Source organism: Dipteris shenzhenensis, chromosome 2 (genome assembly GCF_047967505.1).
Source record: "Dipteris shenzhenensis isolate YYH24624 ecotype China chromosome 2, Dip_SZ_1.0, whole genome shotgun sequence".
Classification (NCBI taxonomy): Eukaryota; Viridiplantae; Streptophyta; class Polypodiopsida; order Gleicheniales; family Dipteridaceae; genus Dipteris; species Dipteris shenzhenensis.
This window is the reverse complement of record NC_141597.1, coordinates 16,069,424-16,096,437: the sequence shown is the minus strand read 5'-3', so window position 1 is coordinate 16,096,437 and position 27,014 is coordinate 16,069,424. Positions and strand designations below refer to the sequence as shown.

At 43.8% G+C, this 27,014-nt stretch overlaps 1 protein-coding gene across 1 annotated transcript in view; it reads left to right on the top strand.

Moving 5' to 3' along the window:
- The window catches only part of LOC147904381 (uncharacterized), a 43,297-nt gene that overhangs the window by 5,396 nt on the left and 10,887 nt on the right, over nucleotides 1-27,014 (top strand). Inside the window, exons 7-11 of the mRNA XM_087398224.1 lie at nucleotides 355-864; nucleotides 1,221-1,281; nucleotides 7,091-7,173; nucleotides 7,344-7,472; nucleotides 7,731-7,892. Of these exons, the coding sequence (XP_087254350.1) occupies nucleotides 355-864; nucleotides 1,221-1,281; nucleotides 7,091-7,173; nucleotides 7,344-7,472; nucleotides 7,731-7,892 (945 nt within the window). The remainder of the gene's footprint in view (nucleotides 1-354; nucleotides 865-1,220; nucleotides 1,282-7,090; nucleotides 7,174-7,343; nucleotides 7,473-7,730; nucleotides 7,893-27,014) is intronic.

The window sequence follows — 27,014 nt, the reverse complement described above, 5'->3', positions numbered from 1 at the left end:
ATTGAAGGCCTCATTTGAAACGTCCATTAAAATTGGGTTTTCAGAGGCTGGGTGCTCCCAACCCATTCGACTACAATTCTGATAATTTATTTTTAGACATGAGATATTTGTTTCTCAGAATATTGTAAAACCTGGATTACCTTTTGTTCCCGCACATAAAAATTCAAAATTTTCAATGTTTTCATGGATAACAGAGTTTGTCAACATCTCTGTTATAAGAATCAGTTAGGTACTGAACTGATTCAGATTTCAGTATCCCTGGCTTTGGTCGTATTCAGCAGATGAAGATACAGGGTTCCAATGTTCAATAAATTTATATGTTTGTATTGAGTCTCTGATCTTTTGAAATAACAGGTAAGCTATTTGGAGATATATCAAGAGAAGGTACGAGATTTGCTGGCTGCCAGCCATTTTAGAGACTCTTCCATCGAATTAGGAAGGATACACTCTTCAGCATCAAACTCAGAAAGTATTGAAACTTCCAGTACAGGACAGGAGGATGAGATGAGATCAATTTGCAGTGATTCTGAAACCACTACCAGTGTAAGTCATCAGGACATGCTAGAAACACGGAGGAACGAGGACAATACAAATGCAGCCAAGGTTCAGATGAAAATTTCCCATCAGGTCTCTGGATTCTGTTTTGGAGGACCTTCAAAACCTTCCACAGGAAACTATTTAAGGTTGAGAGAACATCCTGTCACAGGTACCTATGTAGAGGGCCTTTTATGGAAAGAGGTGTCAACCTGGTCGGAGATGGATCGATTATTGAGGCAGGGTGCAGCCAGCCGCACGACTGTAGCTACTGAGTTGAATAGGCATTCGAGTCAAAGTCACACTCTCTTCACAATGAAAATCACCTGGGTGAACATACCTCTACTCTTCTCCTCTTACTAACATACTCCCAACCCCTAAAAGTAAACAGATTAATTAAATGTGCTTTGGTCTTCCTCTTTTTCGAAAGGGAACAGAAACTCTATGAAATGTAGCATCCCATTCATGTTTGCTTAGTCTCTTCATGGTGTCAAGATTTTTGCAATTTCGATCACCACAGTATAACATATCGTTGTCTCTTTTGTATGTTTGGCTCTTGGATCGATGTTTGCTGAGGGAAGAAGCCTATGAAATGCAAGGCATATTAATTTAATTGTATATTTTAGTAGGCAGTATTCAATTATTCCTGCATTTTGACTATTTACGACTGATGTATGTTATTACAGATGTCGAAACCAGGGCCAAGTGGAAACGGTGTCAGCTACATAAATCTGGTCGATCTTGCAGGTAAATGACGTGAAATCTGAGACTTTCTGATGTTGTTTATTTCTTTTTATGTGCTCACCTGCCTAAAGACATATTTCTTTATGCCTCATTTTTCTGTCACATCATGTGATGATAAACTTGCAAAATATGCCATATCAAATTATAGAAGAGACCTTGCAACGGCATTGTCTCTATGTATCTACGTTGGACAGCTCTGTTACAGCAATCATTAAAAGAAGATTTTTAATTATCTGATATTCCACATTTTAATAAAGTGAAATGTATTACGTTTCTGAAGACTGAAAAGGTGATTAGAACAACAAATTGGTTATCTCAAATGTCAGATATCATGACAGGGAGGAGAGACTGGAAGCAAATATTCCCATAGAGACTGTGAGGAAAAGCAACTAATCAAACTTGATGGTACCTAGAGCTCTTGAAGAGGACAACTTTTTTTGGAAGATGAGAAGCCTCTTGACGTCCCTTCCCCATCTCCTGAACGATTCCTTTCTTAAGTTGCAGGATGATGTCGATCTTGGCAAACGTACTAGCCTATGGTAGCCTGTCCCAAGAGTAGTACTCATAGAGTGAGGAACCAACATTTTCTTCTGGATATAAGCAAAGTTGGGCTTCTTTGCACTTGTCAAAATCCCACCAAAATTTGTTGATGTGGGACCTTGCAGAAACCACCCTCAAGAGTATAGACAGAGAAGTCATCAAGGATCCCTTCAATAAAGATATCACTATTTTCTTGACAAAAGCAGTTCATGTGCCATTGAAAGCAATACGGTGAATTGTGTGTTGGAGTAATATCTGAACATATACATCTAGCTCAAGTTCTAGCATTTGGGACCATGTTAAAACACGCAGTAGAAAATGAATTGTCAACAAGGTCGCACCTGAAAACCCTAGATCCTACCCGGGATGTGGACACATACATGTAAATGCAAACCATTCTCAAATTTGGAATAGACATCAAGATATGACAACCAATACTTGAATAACAACATCCAAGATAGGACTCAAAATGTATTACAAAATGGTACACTCACAAACCACACTGTGGACAGTAGACTAGTGATGGATCTAAAGCCACATAGATTTTGCCCTAATCTGCTGCTCTCTCCTTTTGCTGCATGCCTCTGATAAGGACTTCAGTGGCTATGGGTGTTATGTACCTGTGGCAAAGATTGGCGGGTGGACTCATTTCAGCTAGGCCATCTTGTAGGGAGGAGTTTGAGAGACAGCCACTTATATGGCACCCGGAGGTCAGAGATTCGGTGGGGTGCATGCTTGGACAAAGGACTCACATTGGGATGGTATAGTGGGACAGTGGACCAGCTAGATCCTTTGGGGCGTGGAGATGGCTTCCTAGGGAGACAAAGGCCCACAGACCAGACCCTTTCTCATCACGGAGGAGCAAGTACCAGGATGGTAGGAGATTGAGGAGGCAATCCTGGATACATGGTGGGATGGATTGCAAAGTCCATGGACCCCCACTGCCGGTCTGGACAGTTCTCGAGGACAGGGATTCCGCTCAGGATACGCTTATTTCGTGAGTCTCTCGGTTTCCACCAATCTCAGTTTTATAGGGAGGCTCATTGCAAGCAGAGTCAAGGGTCGATGATGAGGCAGAGGCGGACCTAGAGCCGTAGTGTCTTAGAATAGTGGGCTGCTTGGGCAGGACGCGGTGCATCGATCCCACCATAGTCTTATCGACCCCAGAGGGTTCAGTTTGGCACCTCTGGATTTGGGAGGGCAGCGACTTTTAGTGGGATCCAAGAGAGTGGTTTTGGCTAGCCCGCATAGGACAGTCAGACCAGGTGGAGGAGGTCTCCTTGTTTTCCTACACGACTTGTATCAGACGTCATTTATAGCTTAAGACAGCAGCATGGTCCCCCTAAAGGGAATGCCACTGGCTAGAGCAGGATGTCCCGAGAGAGGTCATAGCCCGTTTCTGGCCTTGTCTTTGGACGAGCTTGCACCCACGCAAGATTTCTTACTTTTTCTGGCTGATGGCTCACGAGGGTCTGCCCATCGGGCCCTGGCTGGAGCAGATGCAAGTAGATGACAAATGCACTAGCTGTGCGGAGGGAGTTTTGGAGACGGCGGTCCCTCACTACCTATGGGGTTTCCCTGTCGCATAGCGGATATGGCTAGCATCCTTTAGGATTGTGGCTAATACATAGAGGATGAGCAGGGATTTCACTTGGGGGATGGCATCCTGGCTCACGGAGGGAGGACACGCTTTCGTGATTGACCCTGTCTCTCCGGTTTACAGGATACATGGACAGTAGGTCTCTAGGATTGAGATTCATCATGCAATTCAGACCTCCCGCTCACACCCACCACCTTTATCAGAGGGCGGTGTGTGGGAGACAGTTTCCAGTATCATTGCCTGAAACATCTGGTTCGCTTGATACAGTCGAGTGATAGGAGGCCAGTCGATTTCTCTAGTGGCTACTCTAGTAGCCACCTGGCAGGATATCATCTTCACACTGCGTGCCATTTGGGAGCATGGCTCTCCAGGATCGAGAGCAACTACCAAAAGACAGGCGCGTTTCTGCTAGGCATGGCCGGCAGAATCTTATAAACTCTTTCCACGAAGGGTATTTGCTGGATTATAGACCACCACCTTGGTTGCTAGCTCGTGTTTTTCAGAATCTCTTTAGGCGGTGTGTGGATAAAATTGTAAATAGGTTTTTTACTTGTTGCATGTTAGTGGGCAGGCACATAGTCTTGCACACAGTCAAATAGTTTTGATTTTGGGCTCTGTAAGCACCCTTTTATCAGAAGGACCTTCTCTAATGTAAAAGAACTTGAGTTTATGAATGGTTTTCTTTGCAAGTTCTTAGTGGGAAATGATGAGCCCAAGGTGTGGTGCACCAGGCACTCCAGAGCATGGTATCCAGTGTGACGGTGTTTTTGTTGTGGGATGACATACGTCTTTCATGGTTGTCTCGGGTCATTATGTGTATGAGGGCATGAGCATTTTTTATCATGGGTGTCTTATAAATCCACCGTGTCGGGTTTGTGTTCATCATATGTGGTAGTCTATGAGCAATTAAGCACCAAATGCTTGCTTGAAGGTGTGAGTCTAAGGTGAAATGTGGGCATTTAATTTGCCTTGGTGTAAGTTTGAAGGAAGGGTGGAAGAGTGGTAAAAGCTAAGTGATGACGTGGCAGATTTTGAGAGAAGGCAAGCCATGCATGCAAGTTGGCTACGTGATGAGGAAGAGTACGCTTCTGGATTGTGAGAGCTTGCACATACGTGGAGCTTGGGCTTGCAGGAGAATTCTAGAAGGGATCGTGGGCACACAGAGGAGCACGCGCGTCTAGAGGCTGCGAGGGGAGACGATTGTGTGGGCTGGGAGTTTCTGGGGGGCGTCTCTACTATAGAATCCTGGAAGGCTTGTAAGTGGGGGGTCGTTTGTGAGCAGAGAAAGCGGCTGTGTTGGGTCACCACGCAAGAGAGGATCTCAGACGACGGGCTTTGGGCGACTCTGTAGGAGACTGGGGACCAAGGCGTTGTGGGTGCTCTGAGAGCAGCAGAGGGGCTATGAGCAGCTATCGTCATGAAGGAGAGGTCGACTACTCTTGCTGGAAGATGCTTGAACGGGCGAAGCGTCTCTACTATGCAATTTAGAGATCCATGAGCTCTATGAGCAAGAGTTAGACACGGGTGTTGGAAGTCATTACACAAAGGCAAAGACGGTCGACATGAGCTGCTAGCAGGTCACATTTCACCATCTAGGCGTGGGCTGCGGCTTTTGGAGAGAGCTATGGAGTGCTAGGGCTTGGGCGATAGAGAAGGTGAGCTTGTAGCGACAGGCTGGGAGCTTGGCTGGAGGGCGTGACTGTTGCTTTGGGGAGCTTCTCGGGTCCGTATGGGAGGTGGATTATTGGGAGTTGATGGACAGAGTATGAACAACGCTACTGTGTGGGGAAGGAGAAGGTACGTGAGCTCAGTTGGAGTGTCTTGAAAGAGTCGACTGTGGCCTTCACTAGGAGCTGCTGTATTAGATGAAGGAGACGGTGCAGGCTGAAAGCCTTTAGAAAGGCAGCTGTGGCGAGCTAGATGTTGCAAGAGAGGTCGACTGTTGGGGGGTGGAGTCTCTACTAGGAAGCTGGAGAACCATGGGCGTCACTATTAAGCAAGTTTAGAGGTCATGAGCTCCATGAGCTGAGAAGCTGAGTGTCAACTATAATCTCATGAAGGTGACGGGTGCAGCTGCACGGACCTCGACAGAGAAGAGCTCCAGTTATGGCAAGCTATGTCGGGTGTTTTCCTCACTTCATGTTTTCAAGGATCTTGATACAAGCTTGCCCATTGTTGATTATAGAAGAAGCCTTGCTTGTGATGACGATACTATGGGAAGCATGTAAGTGATGAATAGTGGGCTTCATGGAGTTCAAGGTGCTATTACATAAGATGCTTGTGTAGCTCACGGTGTAGGCTCTCTTACAGGGTGGCAGGTTTGGGCATACAAGCCAGTTGGCTACTTGAAGTCAAAGAAATCCTGGGCTGTTCTTGACTGAACTTGTCATGGGATATATGAGCATGGATTTATGAGGGATTCAAAGGTAGTCTTGTTGATATAAATGGTCCTCGCGTTGTGCTTTTTGAGACGTGGTTCTTGTGTATATCAGAGTTTTCCCTCAGTCTATTTGTAAGGCTATTTGGAGTTCCTGTGTTGTGGATACATGATATGGATGCTGGAGATTTTGCTCTATTTATTTGAGCTATGTTGATCCCACTGGAGTCCTGGCTTCAGATGTTTCTACTATTGCAGTCGAAGTGAATAGTGATTATATCACTTGAGCTTGGGCCAGGAATACGTGGCCTTTTATTTGAGGGTTTCCATGTTGAGATTTTGCTTTCTGTGGTTCACGGAAATTATTGGACTCTAGTAGTGCATGTGAGTGATGAGTGGGCAGAGGTAGTATGGCTTCCTGATGATATGTGGCCAGAGGATGTATTGAGCATAGATGTGTGTAGGGATGAAGATTTTGAATGAATGTCATTTTGCTCTATGTTGTGTTTTTCCATAGCATTCATAGTGGATGAGAGCGGCTATAAAGATAGGGTATCATTTTGGTCCATAGGCGGTGAGCCAAGAGATCTGAAAACAAGTGCCCTTACAGTTGGCAACCTATTTCTCTTTCGTATTTGCATCGACAACTCCTTTTGGAAGCTATTTGTAAGGTTTTTCTTCAAAGCATTAATAGAATTTACCTTTCTTTGGGGAAAAAAAAAGTTGACGGCACCACACTCTATGGACGTTGCCTTGATGGAATTTAGGGGCTCTTGCTTCTCTGCTTGGCCAACTTTGACTTGAATTTGACTGTGTTGGTGATGAGTGTGCTGAGCTTCTCCTGGGGTGCTATATCCGCGATATTTGGCAAGACCTCCCCTTCCACAAAGGCCTTTTGAAACCATCTTCTCCACTGTCACTTTTGGAGTTTGTCACTGACTATTGGATGGTGAAGCTGTACTTTTACGAGATGGGGCTGTCATCTTTGGAAGCCTAGGAGCTGGAAGGGGTGAGAGGTGAATAGAAGAGTGTGTAGGTGTTGGATGTAGCTGGGAGGGAGGCCTAATTTCTTATGAACTTTTCATGATATAAGCAATTTTGCATCTTCAATACTATGCACATCCTCTGTCCAATTTTTCTGGTCGGTTTTATTCATTTAACTAGACCTCAAACTTATTCATTCAAAATATTATTTTAACTTCAAAGCTATTATTTATCTAAGCTATGCTTTTTGTGAAGAGAATGTAGTTCAAATCTGGCTTTAAGGTAGTGACAGAACTTATCTGAAGATGCAGGCAGTGAGAAATTGCAGAATGTATCCATTAAGAGGCAGCATGAATTGAAATACATCAACAAATCTCTTTCTCAACTAAATAGTGTAAGATAAATGCAAATATTGTTTTATTTCCATTGTTCAAAACAATCCCAATGAAACCACCAAGTTGAAATTGGACTCCACACCCATAAACCTCAATTAAACCAAATGTTTCGATGTAGAAGTGAAGATCAAGCCTGACAGTTGCAATTTGTTACAATGCAACCATGCAGGTGATTCTTAGTTTATCAAGAAGCACATTTGTCTCATACCGTAACTCTGCTCTCACATGGTTACTTAAGGAATCTCTCGGAGGAGACAGCAGCACCTTTCTTGTGGCCAATGTCTCTCCAGCAGAGAAGGTACTTTGCAACCATTTGTTACTATCTTTTCTCCGAACTGCTTTTTATACTTTTATCCTGCATTGATGAATTCCTTTTCCTCCCACCTATATTTTGAAAATTCAAAAAGATGGCTCGTTGTTACATCATCCCCTTCCTTCTGTACTCTCTTTGACCTGAACATTGCATTCGATGTTGCTATCAAGCATTTATAAATCTTCCACTTTCTTTCTTTTGGGGGCAAAAAGAAGCCAATTATCTTGATGTTCTATGGAACAGGATTTCAATGAGACAGTGAGTACTCTCAAATATGCTTCCAAAGCAAAGCGTATCCACAGCTTCCATCATCAGAAAAAGGATCCACGAAGGAGGTTGATATACAAGATGAATGAAGACATCTGCTCAATTAATTCTCTTGTTTCATCTTTGATCAGAAAAAAGGTAATATGATGCCCGCCCCCCCCAAAAAAAATTTCTCTCTCTCTCTCTCTCTCTCTCTCTCAGTGCAGCGTAGCACTCCCCACCTCTGCTCCACTCCAGCTGCACCTCTCCACTCAGTCCAGCCAACTTCTCTTCTCTTTGCTCAGCCGAACCTGCTGTCATGAACCTAGATAGTACACAACAGAAGCAGCATGGAACAAGGAGTGAGAAGAAAAAGATAAGGTGAGAAGCAAAGAACACCACATGACTATGAGATCTTGGGGGATGAGGATTATCCCTTTCCACCAATGTTTACGTCTCCTTAACACTATACCACTAAGTTATGTTACATGGTAGAGGATTTCAATAGCCCCCTCAATGCTAGCATGCATTGGACCACTCTACCATACCCTACATTTCATAGACTCCGAATACAACGATGCCTTTATAAATGGTAGCCATTTTTACAAGGAGAGTTAAACCATGAGGTTTTACATAAATATTGAACTAAAGAAGCCCATCAGGTAGCTTTGATGAAGAGGCTTGCACAAAGTTACTTGCCTCCTTGTTGCTACCACTCGTACATTCACGAGTGAGATGACCCATCTCCCAAGACTTACCACACTTCTTCTTTTGAGGATCCTTTTTAAAGCATCTTGACTCTATTAGTACCCTTCTTCTTGCAAAAGGTGCAAGGAATTTGAGTCTTGGTTGACATAGCTAAGGCCTGAGAATCGGAGATTGGGGGGGATGTTGATGTAGATAAACAGGTGTATTTCAGCCCTCCTGGAAGAAGAAACCAACGTACACTTCAAGTGTTGATGATGGAAAATTCTTCAAGATAGTGACAAGAGAATCATATTCGGCTGGCATACTGTTGAGGAGGACAGCAATTGCATTATTATCATCAACTCTGTAATTGATGGATGCAAGTTGAGCCATAATACTCTCGAGATTAGAAATATGAGCTCCAAGGCTTCACCCGACTACAACTGTAAAACTTGCTCTTCAAAGCAATTTTGGAGTTTTTACCTTTGGCTCCATATAATTTACCTTTTCCATCCTGAGATCAAACACAAGGTTCTTCGTGAGGTGAAGCATAATGATGGACTGCACCTTCTCATCATCGTCGATGTCGTCTTTGTCATTGGCCTTGAGGAGTCTTGCTCCCTTTACTAATGATCACACATCTTTTGACACGAGCAAGTAAAGAGTGGAAATATTCCATGTGTAAAAATAAATGCCATCAAATTATTCACATAGATGGTTTCTTTTGCCATGGCAAGGAGGTCTTACCGGCTTTTAGATTTCCCTGCAGTGTCTATCCTTTTCCAAGTGACAATTTTAACCACAATGGGTTTACAACTCAAAGTACATATGGACTCAAGAAACAATGGAAAGATTAAAGCATCTTTATGTGCTTCTCTTCTCCTCTTCTGTGGAAAAAAATGGCTCTACTAGCACAGTTAATTGAGAAAGAAAACCTTGCAAATGGGCTTAAGGCCAAAGAATTAAAGTGCCACGTGTTAGAAATGAGAACCTTAGCTAAAAACTTTGGCTAAACCTTTGTAAAAAGGAAAAATTGTGGTCATCTAGGAAGAGATGCATCGCACAGCATAATAGAGAGCTAGAGCATCACCAAAAGTGTCTGCACCAGAAGAACCATAAAGTGCAAGAAACCTTGCAGTCTGAAAGGCACTCTCTTAAACAACTGCCAATGAACCGGAAGATGGAGCTCTATATTCAGCTACGGGTTTTATCAGCAGCATATACAGAAGTTTTGGCTACTATAGAAACAAAAAAGACTCCAAACCAGCATACCAACACAAAGGAACCTCCTCGTAGACTGATAGACAGTCACTCGTCAGCCACTCTAATAAGCCTTCTGAGAGCAAACCTATAAGATCTCCCTTGCTGCCTCTAAGAGGTATCACTTTAACTAGAGGAGAGAGAAGACCGACTTTCGCTTTGATGCCATGTCATGAATCTTGAGAAAGAAAGAAATATATATATATCAACGTCCTTGGAAGACCTCACGGGTCTATGGGACAAAATACACAAAACAAAAAACTTCAGCATCAGTTAGAGACTGAGAGTCTGTGGGGGAGTACAACAACTCAGCCCCAGATTATTATAATAGCATAACAACTACATTCAGGTATTATGTAAGAGTGATCTGAATAACATTATTTTAAGACTCAGAGTCTTTGGGTTTAGGTTTGAAATCTCTTATCAGTGCTTGCCCATCTAAGTAGACCGCCCATTTACCTTCCTTCCTTGCTTCTTTCACTTTGATGAGTTCATTTTCCCGTTGTTTGAGTTGGGTCATAGTGAGCTCTTCAGATATCCAAATCCTAGTACCTTTCAGCTTGTTGGTTTGTCTAAGGATCTTGACCCTTGAGCTTTTTTCTTTGAAGTAAATATATGCCTGGTTACCCTTTCGAGTGATGAAGCTTATGTCATTTTCATCCCAATCAAGTGCACAATGTAAGATTCATAGAGCAAGGAGTGAGAAGAAGATAAGTTGAGAAGCAAAGAGCAGCAAATGAGTAAGTCTATTAGCCTTAAGCTTGAAGTGATACAAGAGCCAAACTACTTTGCTATTTAACAGATAGTCAAGGTTATCCATGTGGATGAGGATTATCGCTTTCCACCAGTCATAGTTCATCTTTCCGTAGCACCATACCACTAAGATATGTAGAGGATGAATTCAACACCCACTTCTCTCCACCAGCCCAGCCAACCTGCAACCACTCCCTCCATAGTTGGGCTGAACCCCCAGCCCATCCCCAAAGGTCAGCCTCAGCTAGGGGTGCCAGATATTATGGCCAAAATGGAGCAAACCGGCTCGAAATCTCTTGCGACCTGAACCCAAGCTAGAAATTTCCTATACTCTACCATTGCTGCCTCTATGCCCTCTGCCTATGCACAGACATACCAATGGGGGGCCTCAATGGGCCCATCGTTGCCCTCCAAGAGCAGATTTTGTATTTGCAGCAAGAAGTGCGAGATTTAAAATAACATATGGCAGTTTTAGCAGCCCAAATCCAAGACTGGGAAAGCAAGCTGTAATCGTTACTTCTCCCCAATTGGTCTCAACAATCAAGGAGCTCCCCAATTGGTCTCAACAATCAAGGAGCTTGTTCAAACAGAAGTGCAAACAATCAAGAAGGAATTGAGAGTAGAGGTTGACACAAAGGTAATAATATTGACATTCAGGCTAAAATTACGGAGCAAGAAGCCAGGCATAACAATGCACGGAAGATCTGGATAGGAGGCCTTCCTATAGGCTGGTTCAATGAGGAGGATACTACAATGCAACTCTAGCACAAATCAAGGCAGCCACCCCTAGCATTGAATGGCCAGAAGAAGACAAAGACGAAAGAAATTTGTAGCGGGCATGTGGTAATTACACTTAGCACACGGGATGTATGAATCAAGCTTCTTCGTCAATCCTACAAGCTGAAAGGGACCAAGATATGGATAGCGAAAGAATTCACATAAGCTCAGGTGACCCAAAAGACAGCAAAATTAGCCAAGGTGTGTCTGCTAGGAAGGATGTAAAATGGGCAGTATATCATGAGGGCATGGCACTCATCAAGGAATTTAAATCAAAACCAAAAGACCCTCGATCTTAAATTGATGCATGGTGGTTTATTGTCTTATTTTCAGACTACAATGTAGGTACTTTATAATAATTTGGAGTCACTTTATGCACTCCTTGGGAGCTGCCTTGTGCCCTCCCGAAACGGATGTATTAACTGGTTTTTTGCTGTCCTATAGACCTGTTGGTCTCCCGGCTACGGCTCATCTGCTAACCTAGCACCCCCACTAAGCTAGATTACACCTTTTGTGCAGCTTTGTGGTACCACCTGTTACCTTCGACGAGCTGTTCTGTTTGTTTACTTGAGTCAACAACATAGTCAATCCCATTGTGCGAGATTATCCAAGGGTCGTCCTGCGAGAACGCGAGCCTTTACACCCTCGTTTCCTGGATTAGCGCTCAAAAGACCCTTCATTGAGGGAGACTGACTCTTTCATTGGTTCATCGTCCGACATGGCGTCACTACTGGGCTTCGCATACGTTGGGCTTTTCGGATTTTACGGCTCCAATCTCTGGAACCTGGAGTACATGTGGCTCCTGCACTTGCTTTTTCTGCACCTGCATTTTCGGAGGCTTTGGCACCGCGGCCACCGCGCAATGTATCGTATTCACACGTGCAAGTATATGAGGTGAGTCAAGGGAACACAACAAACATGATGTTCTCTAGGTCCTCTTCTACATCAAACCTTGTATTGTAATCCTGTTTAGCCTTCATAGCAATCATCCGTGATGACTTACTAAACTCATCTTTCCTCGGACAGTCATGAGCATAGTGATCTTTCCACACTTGAAATATCCTCCCTTGATCCTTTCCACACTCGAAACATCCGGCCTTGGGTGCCCTTATAACAAACGCCGAACTGCCACTCCTATTGCATGTTATCTTACACCCATTCCCATTGCTTGTAGAAGTTGATCTGAAATTTGAGCCATTTCCATTATTTGCAAGGCTGCCGCCTGCTGGCCTCGCCACTACCCCACCTCTGCGGTGTGAGTTCTGCCCATTGAAGTTTTTGTTCCACCGTCCGCCAACCTCGTGTGGTGGCATTCTCCTAATGTTGATTAACCACTCCGCCACCACAAGAGTGTCTAGGTAGTCGGAGCATGCAACCATGCCTAGCGGCCAATGACTAATATATGGGAGGTAGTGTCCTCAACCATACCATCGAGACCGACGCGTGAGCTCTACCATTTTGTAATACAATCATTCTTTCTATTTCCAACTCTCTCTCGATGATCTTGTGCTAGAACTCTCACACACGGGTTGGGGCTGAGCGTCCATTAAAGTGAGGGGGTGTGGGTGAACGGCCAAGACGGTGCCGGGGTGCAAGACACGGCATAGAAGACATTCCGGGCTCGATATCTCGACGGACGGTTTCTGCCATAACTTTCTCATACGGACTCAGATCGGGACAAAACCTACACGGGTGTAAAGGTTGCAATGAGCTCTTCAAGGCTTCTAGCTACACGACAGTCAATGGTAACATTGACTTCAGTGGTCAACTCAAGGGTTGGCCTGCCTGTTTCCAATACTCTCTACCCTTGCCATGAGCTCAGATAATTCTCTCTATGTATCGGTATCGTTATGATTATGTCATTGGTTGACCTGCCAATACTCTCTACCCTTGCCATGAGCTCAGAGAATTCTCTCTATGTATCGGTATCATTATGATTATTGCTTTTTTCATATTCCAATACTAAAGGGTTGACTTGCCCGTTTCCAATACTCTCTACCCTTGCCATGAGCTCAGAGAATTCTCTCTATGTATCGGTATCGTTATGATTATCGGTTTTAAAAGATTACTTCATTAAGTATGAACGAAAGCCACAAGAGCAAGCTCAAATGCAGAAGTACGTCATGACATGCATGAAAAAACAAACCAGCTCAGAAAGAGCTAGCAAAAATCTAGGGTGGAGACTCAGAGAAGAAAGGAGATCCTCTTCAAACTTTGAAAAAAAAATCCCTCCTAGCGGTAGCTGCTCTCAAATATCCTGCATGCTCATCCATATGGCCATCAAAGTCTGTATAGTATCAGTCCATATTCTGGCCATAGTCTGGGAAGGGTGAATCTGAGAACTCTCCATCGCCTCCGTGCATTTGGCCCTCCAAATATGCTAAGCTGAAATACTAGCTAGAATCTCCCAAGATGTGTCTACGGAGGCATGGGCCGCTCTGAAAGGAGTGAAAGGAACATCCTAGAGAAAACATGACTGCACAACATGGCATCGTAGAAAGAAGATTGAGTCTGAGCCATGTCCCTTGAAAAACACCTGATGACCAGTAAGAGACAACCATGCAACTGATCCCCGGGTCATAAAGAAGGGTGCTCTATGAAATAAGCAGAGTATTCTAGCAGCACCCTTCCAAATCATCCTCGCATGTCTGCACTCCCAAAGGCAGTGCTAAAGTGACTCAACTATTGTGTGGCATCGAAGACATGTAGGGTCAGCCCCAAACCTGGATCTCCATGGGTTCACAGCAATTCCTCGTGTGAATAGAAAGCCAAAAGAAAAGAGTGATTTTTCTATTCCTAAGATATTTCCAGAGCCTTCTCCAAAAGTTTTTCTGCACATTTGCAGAAATCTAAAACTATCCCAATTATGAGCTCTGGAGGGCCTCCAACCTCTACTGCTGAGCTGGAATCTCCTGGCATTTCTGACTGTGTAACGAAAGAAGGGGATGCTCTTTACTGGGTGCCCTTCATCAATCCACTCCCCAAGGTCCCATTGCAAGGACCTAATGGGGGAACCACCATATAACCAGAGTCTCCAAGACCCAAGTGTCGGAAGAATGGTGTTAGGATCAAGATACCATTGTGATTCCTTCTCCCACTCAAAATAACCTGCGATCCTAACCGGCTGAAAGGCAACCCCAAAAAGAATATCCTCTGAAGATCTATAAAGCCTGCCTCCTGACTGAACCTAAGAAACAAGGGCATCCTCTCATGCATCCCCCATGGCTATAACCTGCAGAGGAATACCCATCCTCATGAAAGCACCCAACCAAGTGGACTATGTGATCGGCATGTCATATGTATTCCAGCTACTCCCTTGGTATGGTTGCATCTATCTGCTGAATCCTAACTGCATTCCCTCTGAGGTGGCTGACTGATAAGAGTATCTGATCGTGTGGAAGCTTCCTGGATGCTTTCCAGGCCCCCACAGTGGAGGCAGGTCCCCTCTCCCATCCAGATGACTACATATAATGTGGCACTCCTAGTGATCTGCCATGCTCATCCAATATACAATCATTCCACATGACACGCTGCCTGTCTATCTCTTCGCAAGAGGAGGGTGGAATTCTTCAAAGAGTGCCTTTGAAGCTGTCCCAAGCTTTCAAAGAGGGGAGGGAGGAGATCTGAGATGGGCTGAAGTAAATGTCCATCTCGAGCTGTCCATCCAATCTCCCCCAAGAGAAGGTGTACAGGACTGAATGCTCCGTAAGAAAAAGTCTTTCCAAGGCTCCTGTCCAGGCATCAATCCTCTCACCACCATCTTACAGTGCAAGGACATACACTACAAGTCCAGATCAATAATATTGAGACCCCCTTCCCCCATGGGGAGAATGAGAGCCTCCCAAGCCTAGTGCCATCTAATCTATTTCATAAAAAATTCATGATGGGTCTCTTGAGCTGAGTGATACACTCTCTAGATCGGCACCAACATGAACAAACGAACCAGGCAGTAGCCAACAACACTTGGTTCACAACCACTACTCTGGATGTAAGGTCAAGTCTGGTATAACTCCAAAAAAGGAGTTTCCTCCTGATGCTCTCCAACACTGGAGCGAACTATTGTGCTGGAGAGATACCCACCCCAACCTGGCATCCTAGATACCTGATGGAGACACCCCTCTAAATCCAAGTAAACCCAATGTCTGTCCCCCAATCTGGAGTGTCCTCATCACAAATCCAAAAGCCATTGGATTTGTTCCAGTTAATATGAGCCCCTGTTGCAGTGCAAAACAAATCCAGAGCTGTCCTGAAGAGGTGAGTATTTGCGGTGTGGCATCTAAGAAAACCGCCGTGTCATCTACCAACTCACTATCCAACAACAACGCCTCTTGCCTCAACGGCAACCTCAGTCCAATAATATCAACTTGAGCTCTAATATTAATGCTCATAGCTTCAACCACAAATAAAAAGAGAAAGGGGGCTAATGGGCATCCCTGCCGGACTGATCTAGTAATTTGAAACCTATCTCCCCTGACTCCACCAATAAGAACCTGGCTGTGGGCTAGCCTCCCAGAATGAGAAGATGTTAATGGGCATCCCTGCCGAACTGATCTAGTAATCTGAAACCTATCTCCCCTAACTCCACCAATAAGAACCTGTGGGCTAGCCTCCCAGAATGAGAAGATGCTATCAAAGATTCTTTTGCCATGCACAAAGCCCACCTACGTATCATGTATAAGATCAAGAAGGAAGGGCTACAAACGTAGGTTAATTGCTTTCGCCAAAATCTTGTACATAGTGCCCAACAGAGTAATAGGTCTCCACTAAGACACTAAATTTCTGCAACCCCTTTTTGGGATAAGATGAATGAGACCCTTTGTAAGTGATTCTGGCATCTCACCCGAGTCCCAAGTGCCTTGCAGGGCTGCGGTAATCTGATCCCAAATCTTTTTTTTTCAAAAAAGATGACTTCATTAAGTATGAATGAAAGCCTCAAGAGCAAGCTCAAATGCGGGAGTACATCATGACATGCATGAAAGAAAAAACAGCTCAAAAAGAGCTAACAAAAATCCAAGGTGGAGGCTGAAAATGCCACCTCAACCCTGAAATAGTCTTAGAGAAGAAAGGAGATCCTCTCCAAACTCTGAAAAAGGTATCTCTCCTAGGTGTAGCTGCTCTATAGGATCCCTACATGCTCACCCAGATGGCCATCAGTGTGTGTATAGTATCAGTCCATATACTGGCCATAGACTAGGACGGGTGGACCTGTGAACCCTCCATCGCCTCCGTACATCTAGCCCTCCAAATATGCCATGCTGCAATGCTAGCCAGAATCTCCCAAGATGTGTCTACCGCGGCATGAGCAGCTCTGAAAGGAGTGAAAGGAACATCTTAGAGAGAGCATTCGTCGTATAATGAAGGATGAGTCTGAGTCCTGTCCCTCGAAAAACACCTGAGGTCCAGTAAGAGATAACCATGCCACTGATCCCCAAGTCATGAAGAAGGGTGCTCTATGAAATATGCAAATGATCGTGGCAACACCCTTCTAGATCTCGTTCTCGACTGTCTGCACTCCCAAAGGCAACGTTGAACTAACTCAACTGCTGCGTGGCATCGAGGACAAGTAGGGTCAGCCCCGAACCTGGATCTCCACAAGTTCACTGCAATCCCTCCACGAATAGAAAGCCAAAAGAAGAGAGTGATCTTTCTATTTCTGAGGGATTTCTAGAGCCTCCTCCAAAAGTTTTTTTGCACCTCTACAGAAATATGAAAACTATCCCAATGAGGAGCTCTGGAGGGCCTCCAACCTCTACTGCTAAGCTGAAATCGCCTGTCCTTTCTAACTTGTGTAATGAAAGAAGGGGATGCTCTTCTCTCGGTGCCCTTCATCAATCTATTCCCACTCCTCTGGGTCCCACTGCAAGAACCTGATGGGAGAATGAAACCGGCCTCTAATCACTCAGAGGGCAGTGGAACTAAACCTTTAATCACTTCAGCACTTATTTACAGCTCACAAAGCATATATCACAACCATTAACCATTGCATGATCACCATTTGGCATTTACCCATTTGTTCACAAACAAAACCACTAAAAAAGGGATGGAGGCTAGAATGCCCCTGCTCAACAAACATGGACAAGTACACCCGATTGGCCCCAAACACCGTGGCGCCCCTTTCGGTATTTCTTTAGATTTCACAGTGAAATGATTACAAGTTGCATTTGGGAGACCTTCCTTGCAACTGAGCACGCAGCCCCAATTCACTAAGCCTTCGCAAGGCTTTCAAGCATAGAACACCATCACATAAGTGCACTTAACCCATAGGCTCAACCCAAAGGCATTCTCTTTTCCGAGTGCAATTCCATTGGCTGTCGAGATGCAAATACACTGTACCCCAGCTGCACTCTCTTTGAGTGGTTTCCAGATGGCATTCACAAAGCTTTTCAAAGCTCCAAAATAAAATCAGCAAAGTACCCAACCAAAGAATGACTCATGTAGCACTGCCTGGGCACCTGTGAGCCAAGAAAGAGGCGGCACACGAGGCCAACCAATAGCTTATGGAAAAAAGAAATTGCAGCAGCAAAATCACAACTCACCAAGCCGTGAAAACTCGAACCAAGTCCTCAATCGCCAAGAGGACATAGTAGCCAATGCCCAATTGCATTCTCAGCCAAAGAGGAGTGCAAAGGCATGAAGCAAGAGCATTTACAAGAGCCGACCAGCAAGAATTCCACTGAAAAATGCGAAAAGAAACACTTCTGTCACGAAGAAATGGGAGTTCTTGGGCTCAAAAGAAGCGTGCTTCAGATAGGAATGCATTGAGAAGGTTTTGGAGAAGTTTCATCATCGGAAAGTCCTCCAAAACTGAGAAAAATCAGTCAACCAGCCGTGGGACCACTCGAAATTCAACAGAAAGCTGTAGCTTTGCAAGAGGAGAGGCCCAGGAGGTGGTAGAAGCAAAAAGGTCCAGAAAAAGTCACTTTTGCAAATTCGACCAGCAAAAGAAGTGCTCAGTTCTGCCCGTTCTACCAAACGCACAGAGGGAAAAGCATATCACTACAAAGGGGAGGCAGAGGGGAAGCCATCGAGCCAAACGGAAGTCGAGGAATCCAAACAAGTGAGGAGTTATGAAGAAAAACAGAATTCAGCTGAAGGAGGCTAAAAAACCAGTCCAAAATCTCAACAAAGGGAGAAGATGAGAGAGAAAACCACACGTGAAGTTTAGAAGGCCCAGGAAGGTCCAGGAATGGCAAAGGAGCATGTAGAAGGCACTAGAGCCACCTGGAACTCTTAGGGGGGCCACTGAAGGTACATGGTCCTCTAGGGGGCCCATTAAAAATGCCACATCATCATTTCCCAACAACCACTCTTTTAATTCCTTGGAATGCCTTTGCGCCTAGGGATTACTTACGCTTTTGTGCTAAGCACCATGCCGCGTTTAATTACACATTATTAAGCCACCTTCCACTATTTCAAAAGGTGCTTTACCTGTGGATGTGTGTACCGTATTATTGTAAGCATATTCCAGCAAAGGCAAATAATGCTCCCATTTGCTTTTGTGGTCTGAGACATAGCATTTAAACATATCCAAGATGGTAGAGTTTTCCTGCTCCAATTCTCCATCAGACTAAGGGTGAAAAGATGACAAAAAATTCAGCGTAGTGCCCATATTTTCAAACAGCCCTCTCCAAAAGAGGCTGGTCATCCTCGGATCTCTATCACTGATTATGGATTCAGGCATCCCATGATACTTGAAGACATGCTGCAAAAACAATTTGGCCATTTGATCTGCTGTAATTTTCTTTCTTACTGGCACAAAGTGGGCTTGTTTGCTAAACCTGCAAATTATTGTCCACAATCCATCATGTCCAGTAGGAGTACGTGGAAGATCAAACACAAAATCCATAGCTATGCTTTGCCATGGTCTATCCGGAATTGGCAAAGGGTGTAACAACCCAGGTGCCTTCTGCCTGTCAAACTTTACTTTCTGACAAACCATGCATGTTCTCACATATTCTTCCACATCTTTCCTCAAAGATGGCCAATAAAAGTATTGCTCCACTGCTGTAATTGTTGTTGTAATTCCCCTATGTCCTGCATATGGAGGAGCATGACTTTCCATTATGACTTTCTGTCGCATCTGATCAGTGACACAGAGTCGTCCATGCATCAAAATGAAACCCTCTTTCAACATATAGTGATCATGCCTTTGACCATCAGAAAGCTGATCATAAATAGTTGAAAAATCAGCATCATTAACATATTGATTTTTCATCACATCTAATACATCGTTGTAAGCAATGCTCACTACTGAAACACTGGGTTTCTTGGAGATTGCTTTAGGCTGTGGTTTCCTGGAAAGTGCATCAGCCACGACATTTTTGTTACCCGGCACATGTACAATTTGAAAATGAAACATTGAGAGGAAGTTAGGCCATCTCATGTGCTTTTCAGATAATTTTCTCTGCGTGAGAAAATATCTAAGTGACTGATGATCTGTCTGCACATAAAAATCAGCTCCAAGAAGGTAATGTTTCCATGTGGTCAAAGCATGTATCACTGCTAACATTTCCTTCTCGTATGTCTACAAGTACAATTCAGCATCTTTGAGAACTCTACTCTCATATGCAACCACTCTGCCATCCTGCATCAAAGTGCCTCCTATGCTGTTCCCACATGCATCACAAGTTACAGCAAAGGGTTTGGCAAGATCTGGCAAGATTATAACGGGTTCAGAACACAACTTTTGCTTCAGCTCTTCAAAAGCTGCATTTTCCTTTGGTCCCCAACGAAACGGTACAGCTTTCTTTTGTAAAGCATGCAAGGGAGAAGCAATTTCTGCAAAGTACTTTATAAACCTCTGATAGTATGAACACAACCCAAGAAAGCTTCTGACTTCATGTAGATTTTTCAAAATTGGCCAACTCCTTATGGCCTCAACTTTTGCAGGATCCATCTTGACTCCATCCTTTGACACTATATGACCGAGAAAATGAATCTCATGCATAAAGAACTCACTTTTCTAATAGCTTGTGTCTTTTCAACTCTTGAAACACAATAGTGAGATGTTTCCTGTGCTCCTGTGCTCATTTTTAGAAAACACAATGATGTCATCGAAGAAAGTGCCCACAAACTTTCTGTGTGCTCTAAAAATTCTGTCCATCATTCTATTGAAAGTGGCAGGTACATTAGTCAAACCAAAAGGGATCACAAGGAACTCATATAAGCCAAATGAAGTGCGGAAGGCAATCTTGTAGACATCTTCAGGCCGTATCCTTATCTTATGGTATCCACTTTTAAGGTCAATACGACTGAACATTGAGGAACCTTCCAACCGATCCAATATATCATCAATGCGTGGAATTGGAAAACGGTTCTTAATTGTGACTTTATTCAAAGCCCTATAATCAATACACATTCTCCAACTGCCATCCTTCTTTTGCACAAGCAACACAGGGGAACAGTAAGGAGAATTACTTGGCTGTATTAATTCCTTTTCCAAGAGTTCCTTCACTTGTGACATTATCTCTTCCTGTTGTGTCTTACTAACATGATAGGGAGGTATATTAGGCGGTGAGCTTCTTGGAATTATATCAATTTGATGATCCTCGGGCCTCTTGGGAGGTGATTCTTGAGGAAGTGCATCTGAGAAACAATCCTGAAAATCTGAAATAAAAGCAGCCCTTTCTCTATCTAAAGCAGAAAGAGTAGAGCCTTCCTGAAGTGGTTGGCTGTCCTCTTTGACAAAAATCAAGTACGCTGAGATATGATGCTTTATTACATTAGAAATACAAGAAGATGAAACTACAGGGATGGACTCCCCTTTCAACTTTACATCAAGTACATGATTTTTGCCTCTATGAGTTAAAGAAATCTTCTTGTTTCTCATCTGCACATTAGCCCCCACCCTGTACATCCAAGGCATCCCAAGCAAAGCATCACACTCTGGCAAAGGCATAATGTAGAAGTCCTCTACATCCTGATATCCCTGGATATGCATCCTTAACTTGCCAATGATAGGAGTGACGGGTGTGTTGAGTTCAGGGTTGGCCATATCACACATGCCGGATGGCCCCATTTCCTCAGGCTTGATGCCAAGCCTTTTTGCCATATCAAGAGTTATGAAATTCGCCTTTGCCCCAGAATCAAAGAAAAACAAACAATTCTGATTTCTGATTTTTCCCCATGCTCTGCACATCTCAGTCTTTTTCATTTCTTCTTCATCATGTGCATGTGGCAAACTCCCAATCACATCTGGAAGAAGTCCTGCGGAAGGTTTAGGCCTTTTGCCCTTCCGATCAGCCTGTTTATCACCATTCTTATCATCATCTGACCTGTCTCTTTTCTTGAATGGGCAACCATAAGAGCCGTGTCCCTCTCCTTTGCATATAAAACATTTGTTTTGCTCCATGAGTGACTTTTTCTCTTCATCAGATAACTTGGTACGGGGCTGTTTATTAGGCTGTCCACGCCTTTGACCAGCTTTGAATTGGGGTTTTCCTCCCTTTTGAAACGGTCGTTTGCCATAATTTTTATTTTCAGATTTGATGTCCTTACCCTGGTGTTGGCAGCCCGTTTGTTGTCTTCTTTCTTGCTATCCATAAAGCCCAAATTCTTCTCCTGCATCCATGCATATGCTGTCCTTGCATTCTCAATTAATTGAGTCATAGAACCCACCTTGGTTTTGATGCAATAATCACGTAGCTCACTAGGCAATCCACAACAGTACCTCTCTATTTGCTCTTTCAAAGAAACATGTCTGTAAGAGCTCAATGGCAGCAAAACATCCCAAAACCTCTTGGTGTAATCATCAAGATTCTTGCAAAGTTTGTATGACAAGTCATGCCAATGTGAAAGTACTTCAGCTTCAAAAGTTGGAGTAAGCCAAGTAGAAGAGAACACTTGCTTAAATTCCAACCAAGTAGCAGGTGCATCTCCATGAAGCATAAGGTTGGTATACCACTAAGTGCATTGCCTTTCAAAAATGTGGCGACCTTTCTCATCTTGGATGCTTCTGTAAACAAACCCCCAAGAAATGCAGCATCAAACTGTTGAAGGAATGTGAGAGCTTTGTACCTGTCTTGTACTCCATTATATGTATCAAACTTGACATGAGAACCACCATCCTTAAATTCTTTATATACATTTGATATTGGCTGTCCCAAAGATGGCTGTATATTTGCAGCATTCCCTTCACTAGGGAGAGCCATGCTTGGCTGAACATTAGGCATGGGAGCATATGATGTGGCTTGCATGCCTGGCTGCATTCCCACATTGTCATACATGGCTTGCTTTCTATGCCCAATTGGCGGTGAAATCAACATAGCATCAAAGATAGAATCTGTACCAAAATATTCAGGTTGCTGCCTCAAATATGGTTGAGGTGGTTGAGCCACATTTATGGACTGCACATTATTATTTTGAGGAGTAGAAGTACCCAAACCAAGGCCTTGTGCTGGCTGCTCATACTGTTGCACTGACTGTACTTTTTGTACCTCTTTCTCAAGTGCTCTTTTGGGTGATCTCTCTCTCTTGGAAGTCACTTTTTGAGTCATTTTTGATGGCTGTCCCTCATGGGAAACTGATGCATGAGTGTGCGGTCCGCCATGAGAAGCGGATGCATGTGTGTACTCACGGTACGGGGCTGTTTATTAGGCTGTCCACGCCTTTGACCAGCTTTGAATTGGGCTTTTCCTCCCTTTTGAAACGGTCGTTTGCCATAATTTTTATTTTCATATTTGATGTCGTTATCCTGGTGTTTGGCAGCCCGTTTGTTGTCTTCTTTCTTGCTGTCCATAAAGCCCAAATTCTTCTCCTGCATCCATGCATATGCTGTCCTTGCATTCTCAATTAATTGAGTTATAGAACCCACCTTGGTTTTGATGCAATAATCACGTAGCTCACTAGGCAATCCACAACAGTACCTCTCTATTTGCTCTTTCAAAGAAACATGTCTGTAAGAGCTCAATGGCAGCAAAACATCCCAAAACCTTTGGGTGTAATCATCAAGATTCTTGCAAAGTTTGTATGACAAGTCATGCCAGTGTGAAAGTACTTCAACTTTAAAAGTTGAAGTAAGCCAAGTAGAAGAGAACACTTGCTTAAATTCCAACCAAGTAGCAGGTGCATCTCCATGAAGCATAAGGTTGGTGTACCACTTAAGTGCATTGCCTTTCAAAAATGTGGCGACCTTCCTCATCTTGGATGCTTCTGTAAACAAACCCCCAAGAAATGCAGCATCAAACTATTGAAGGAATGTGAGGGCTTTGTACCTATCTTGTACTCCATTATATGTATCAAACTTGACATGAGAACCACCATCCTTAAATTCTTTATATACATTTGATATTGGTTGTCCCAAAGATGGCTGTATATTTGCAGCATTCCCTTCACTAGGGAGAGCCATGCTTGGCTGAACATTAGGCATGGGAGCATATGTTGTGGCTTGCATGCCTGGCTGCATTCCCACATTGTCCTACATGGCTTGCTTTCTATGCCCAATTGGCGGTGAAATCAACATAGCATCAAAGATAGAATCTGTATCAAAATATTCAGGTTGCTGCCTCAAATATGGCTGAGGTGGTTGAGCCACATTTATGGACTGCACATTATTATTTTGAGTAGCAAAAGTACCCAAACCAAGGCCTTGTGCTGGCTGCTCATACTGTTGCACTGGCTGTACTTTTTGTACCTCTTTCTCAAGTGCTCTTTTGGGTGATCCCTCTCTCTTGGAAGTCACTTTCTGAGTCATTTTTGATGGCTGTCCCTCATGGGAAACTGATGCATGAGTGTGCGGTCCGCCATGAGAAGCTGATGCATGTGTGTACTCACTCTTTCCGTGCTTGTGCTTTGTTGATTTCTTCTTCTTCTTGGCATTTGTTTGCACAATCTGAGCCAAATTTTGAGCCAGCTGAGTCAAAGCAGTCTCACTGCACTTGCAAGCTGTGCATTCAACATAGTAGCATCGTCTGACTCACTGCTAGAACTAGTATCACCGTTGAGCTCAGTTCTAGCTTCATGTGTGGCCTGCTCAAAAGGCATTTGTTGTGCTCTCTGCAGCTGTACACTAGCTGGATCATTAAGGTTTTCCTGCCTTCTCCTTTGAGGAGTTGTGGAGCTCTCTTGCTCATGGGTACTCACCATGTTTATGGTTGTAATATTCAGCTGTAAAAAAGTGCAGCAAAGATATCCTTCCACCAAACTACCAAGGCCCACCTCTTGAGAAAGAGTGTGTGGTGTCCCGGCAACGGAACCAATGAAACCGGCCTCTAATCACTCAGAGGGCAATGGAACTAAACCTTTAATCACTTCAGCACTTATTTACAGCTCACAAAGCATATATCACAACCATTAACCATTGCATGATCACCATTTGGCATTTACCCATTTGTTCACAAACAAAACCACTGAAAAGGGGATGGAGGCTAGAATTGTGAAGATAGTGGGAGAGAGGGAAGGAGTCTCACTTGCAACTTTCTCACATACACAATGGGGGAATACACACAAAGGTGGAGGCTGAAAACAGTTTTCCTCTTCTTAGTTGTGAAAGCCAAAAGAACTCAAGTACAAAGAAATAGAAGAACCCTATATGTGGGTCTCAAACCAAACTCAACTAACTAAGGTGGCATACTAACTGAGCCACAAACTAGAGTAGATAAGGATAGCTGTCATCCAGCTATTATTCGTGGGCGGTGTACCAACCACATCTGCAGCTATAACAAGTCGGTGACATAAATGCACAACGGTCACCCTGGCATGTCGCGAGTGGAGCTCGATATCTCAACACTCCCCCTCGAGCTCAATCCCAATTCCTGCACACCAAGCAGGTCTCTGAACTTGCGCAGCTTCTCTGCGCCCAATGCTTTCGTGAATAAATCAGCTACCTGATCCTCTATGCTGACATAAACTAGATCAATAAGACCTAGTAAAACCTTCTCCCGCACATAGTGATAATGCACCTCAATGTGCTTTGTTCTAGCATGATAGACTAGGTTATTTGCCAAGTGTATGCTGCTCATGTTGTCACAATAAATGACAACTGGGCCATCCGTAGACTGATGCATATCATAGAGTAGCTTATGCAACCAAGCTACCTCACATGCAGCCATTGCTGCACCCCTGTACTCAGCCTCTGTGCTCGACAAGGCAACTGTAGGCTGTTTCTTGCTGCTCCAAGTGACTGCAGCACTCCCAAAAGAGAACACATATCCACTGGTAGATCGTCTATCAAAAATACTACCAGCCCAATCAGCATCAGTGTATCCATGCAACTGTATCTGAACCCCAGCCTCATAAAATAGTCCATACTGCAATGTGGACTTCACATACCTGAGTATGCGTCTAGCCGCATCCAAATGCGGTTTCCTTGGAGCTTGCATAAACTGACTTACCAATCCAACAGCATAGCTTAGATCTGGCCTGGTAATAGTCATATAAATCAAACTTCCTACTATGCGTCTGTACATAGTAGGGTCTTCCAAAAGCTCACCTGCATCTGTGCTCAACTTCACATTCTGTTCCAAAGGAACTGAAATAGGCTTACAGCCTGTCATCCCATATTTGGATAGCATGTCCAATCCATACTACCTCTGAAGAGCTGTATCCCACTTGGTGATCTAATCACCTCAATGCCCAAGAAATAACGCAACTCTCCCAAATCCTTCATCTCAAACTTCTGCCTCAATAGCATTTTCACATGAAGGATATCTTCATCACTATGACCTGTGATGATCAAATCATCAACATAAATGACAAGCAGCATAATCCCTTTCTCTGTTTTTCTCACGTAGAGTGAGAAATCTGCCTTGGAAATCTGAAAGCCAATAGTGACAAGATACTGTCCTATCTTGTCAGACCATGCTCTAGGTGCTTGCTTCAAGCCATACAAGGCTTTCTTCAACCTGCAAACAAACTTAGGATGAATAGCATGAACATAACCTGCTGGCTGCTCCATAAAGACCTCTTCTTGCAAATCACCATGCAAGAAGGCATTCTTTACATCCATCTGATGTAAAGACCATCCCTTTGATGCAGCCATAGCAATGGCTGCTCTTACGGTTGCCATCCTTGCAACCGGACTGAAAGTTTCTTCATAATCAATGCCATATGTCTGTGCATACCCCTTGACAACTAATCTTGTGCATACCCCTTGACAACTAATCTTGCCTTGTATCTATTCACAGAACCATCTGCATTGTGCTTGATCTTATAAACCCACTTACAGCCAATTGCATTCTTGTCTTTAGGCAAAGGTACCAATTCCCGTGTAGCATTTGCTTCCAAGGCATCCATTTCTTCATCCATGGCTTTCTTCCATTTTTCATTTCCCATGGCTTGCTCAAAAGAAGTGGGTTCTGGTTCCTGTATCACTTTGACCATATAGGCATAGTGAATGGCTGTAAATCCATCATATTTCAGCCTATCCACAGGATACCTAACCCTGGTAGACCTGCGCAAAATAGGCTCACTTCCAGGTGCTCTCAAAACATCCCTGGTCTTCCTTACTCCAGGTGTAACAACAGAAGGAATACCCAACTCATCATCAATGCTCTGTTCTGAGCCACTGGATTCACCATCCACATAAGAGTGACCTGCATTCACATCAAACATGGGCTGATCTACCTTCTCTTTTCCTTTTCGTGATACCTACATACCACTCTCTGCATTGCTTTGAGGAGATTCTCCTGATCTCAATCTGCCTGTCCATGGCGAAGTATGTGAACCACTGCTAGAGGACACTCCAGGTCCACTAATATTTTGTGATTGCTGCTGTGAATTCTGTGCAGCATTACCATTTTGTGCATCTACATCAATCATTACATTTACTGGTTTATACCAGCTGCTCATCTCATCAAAAACAACATC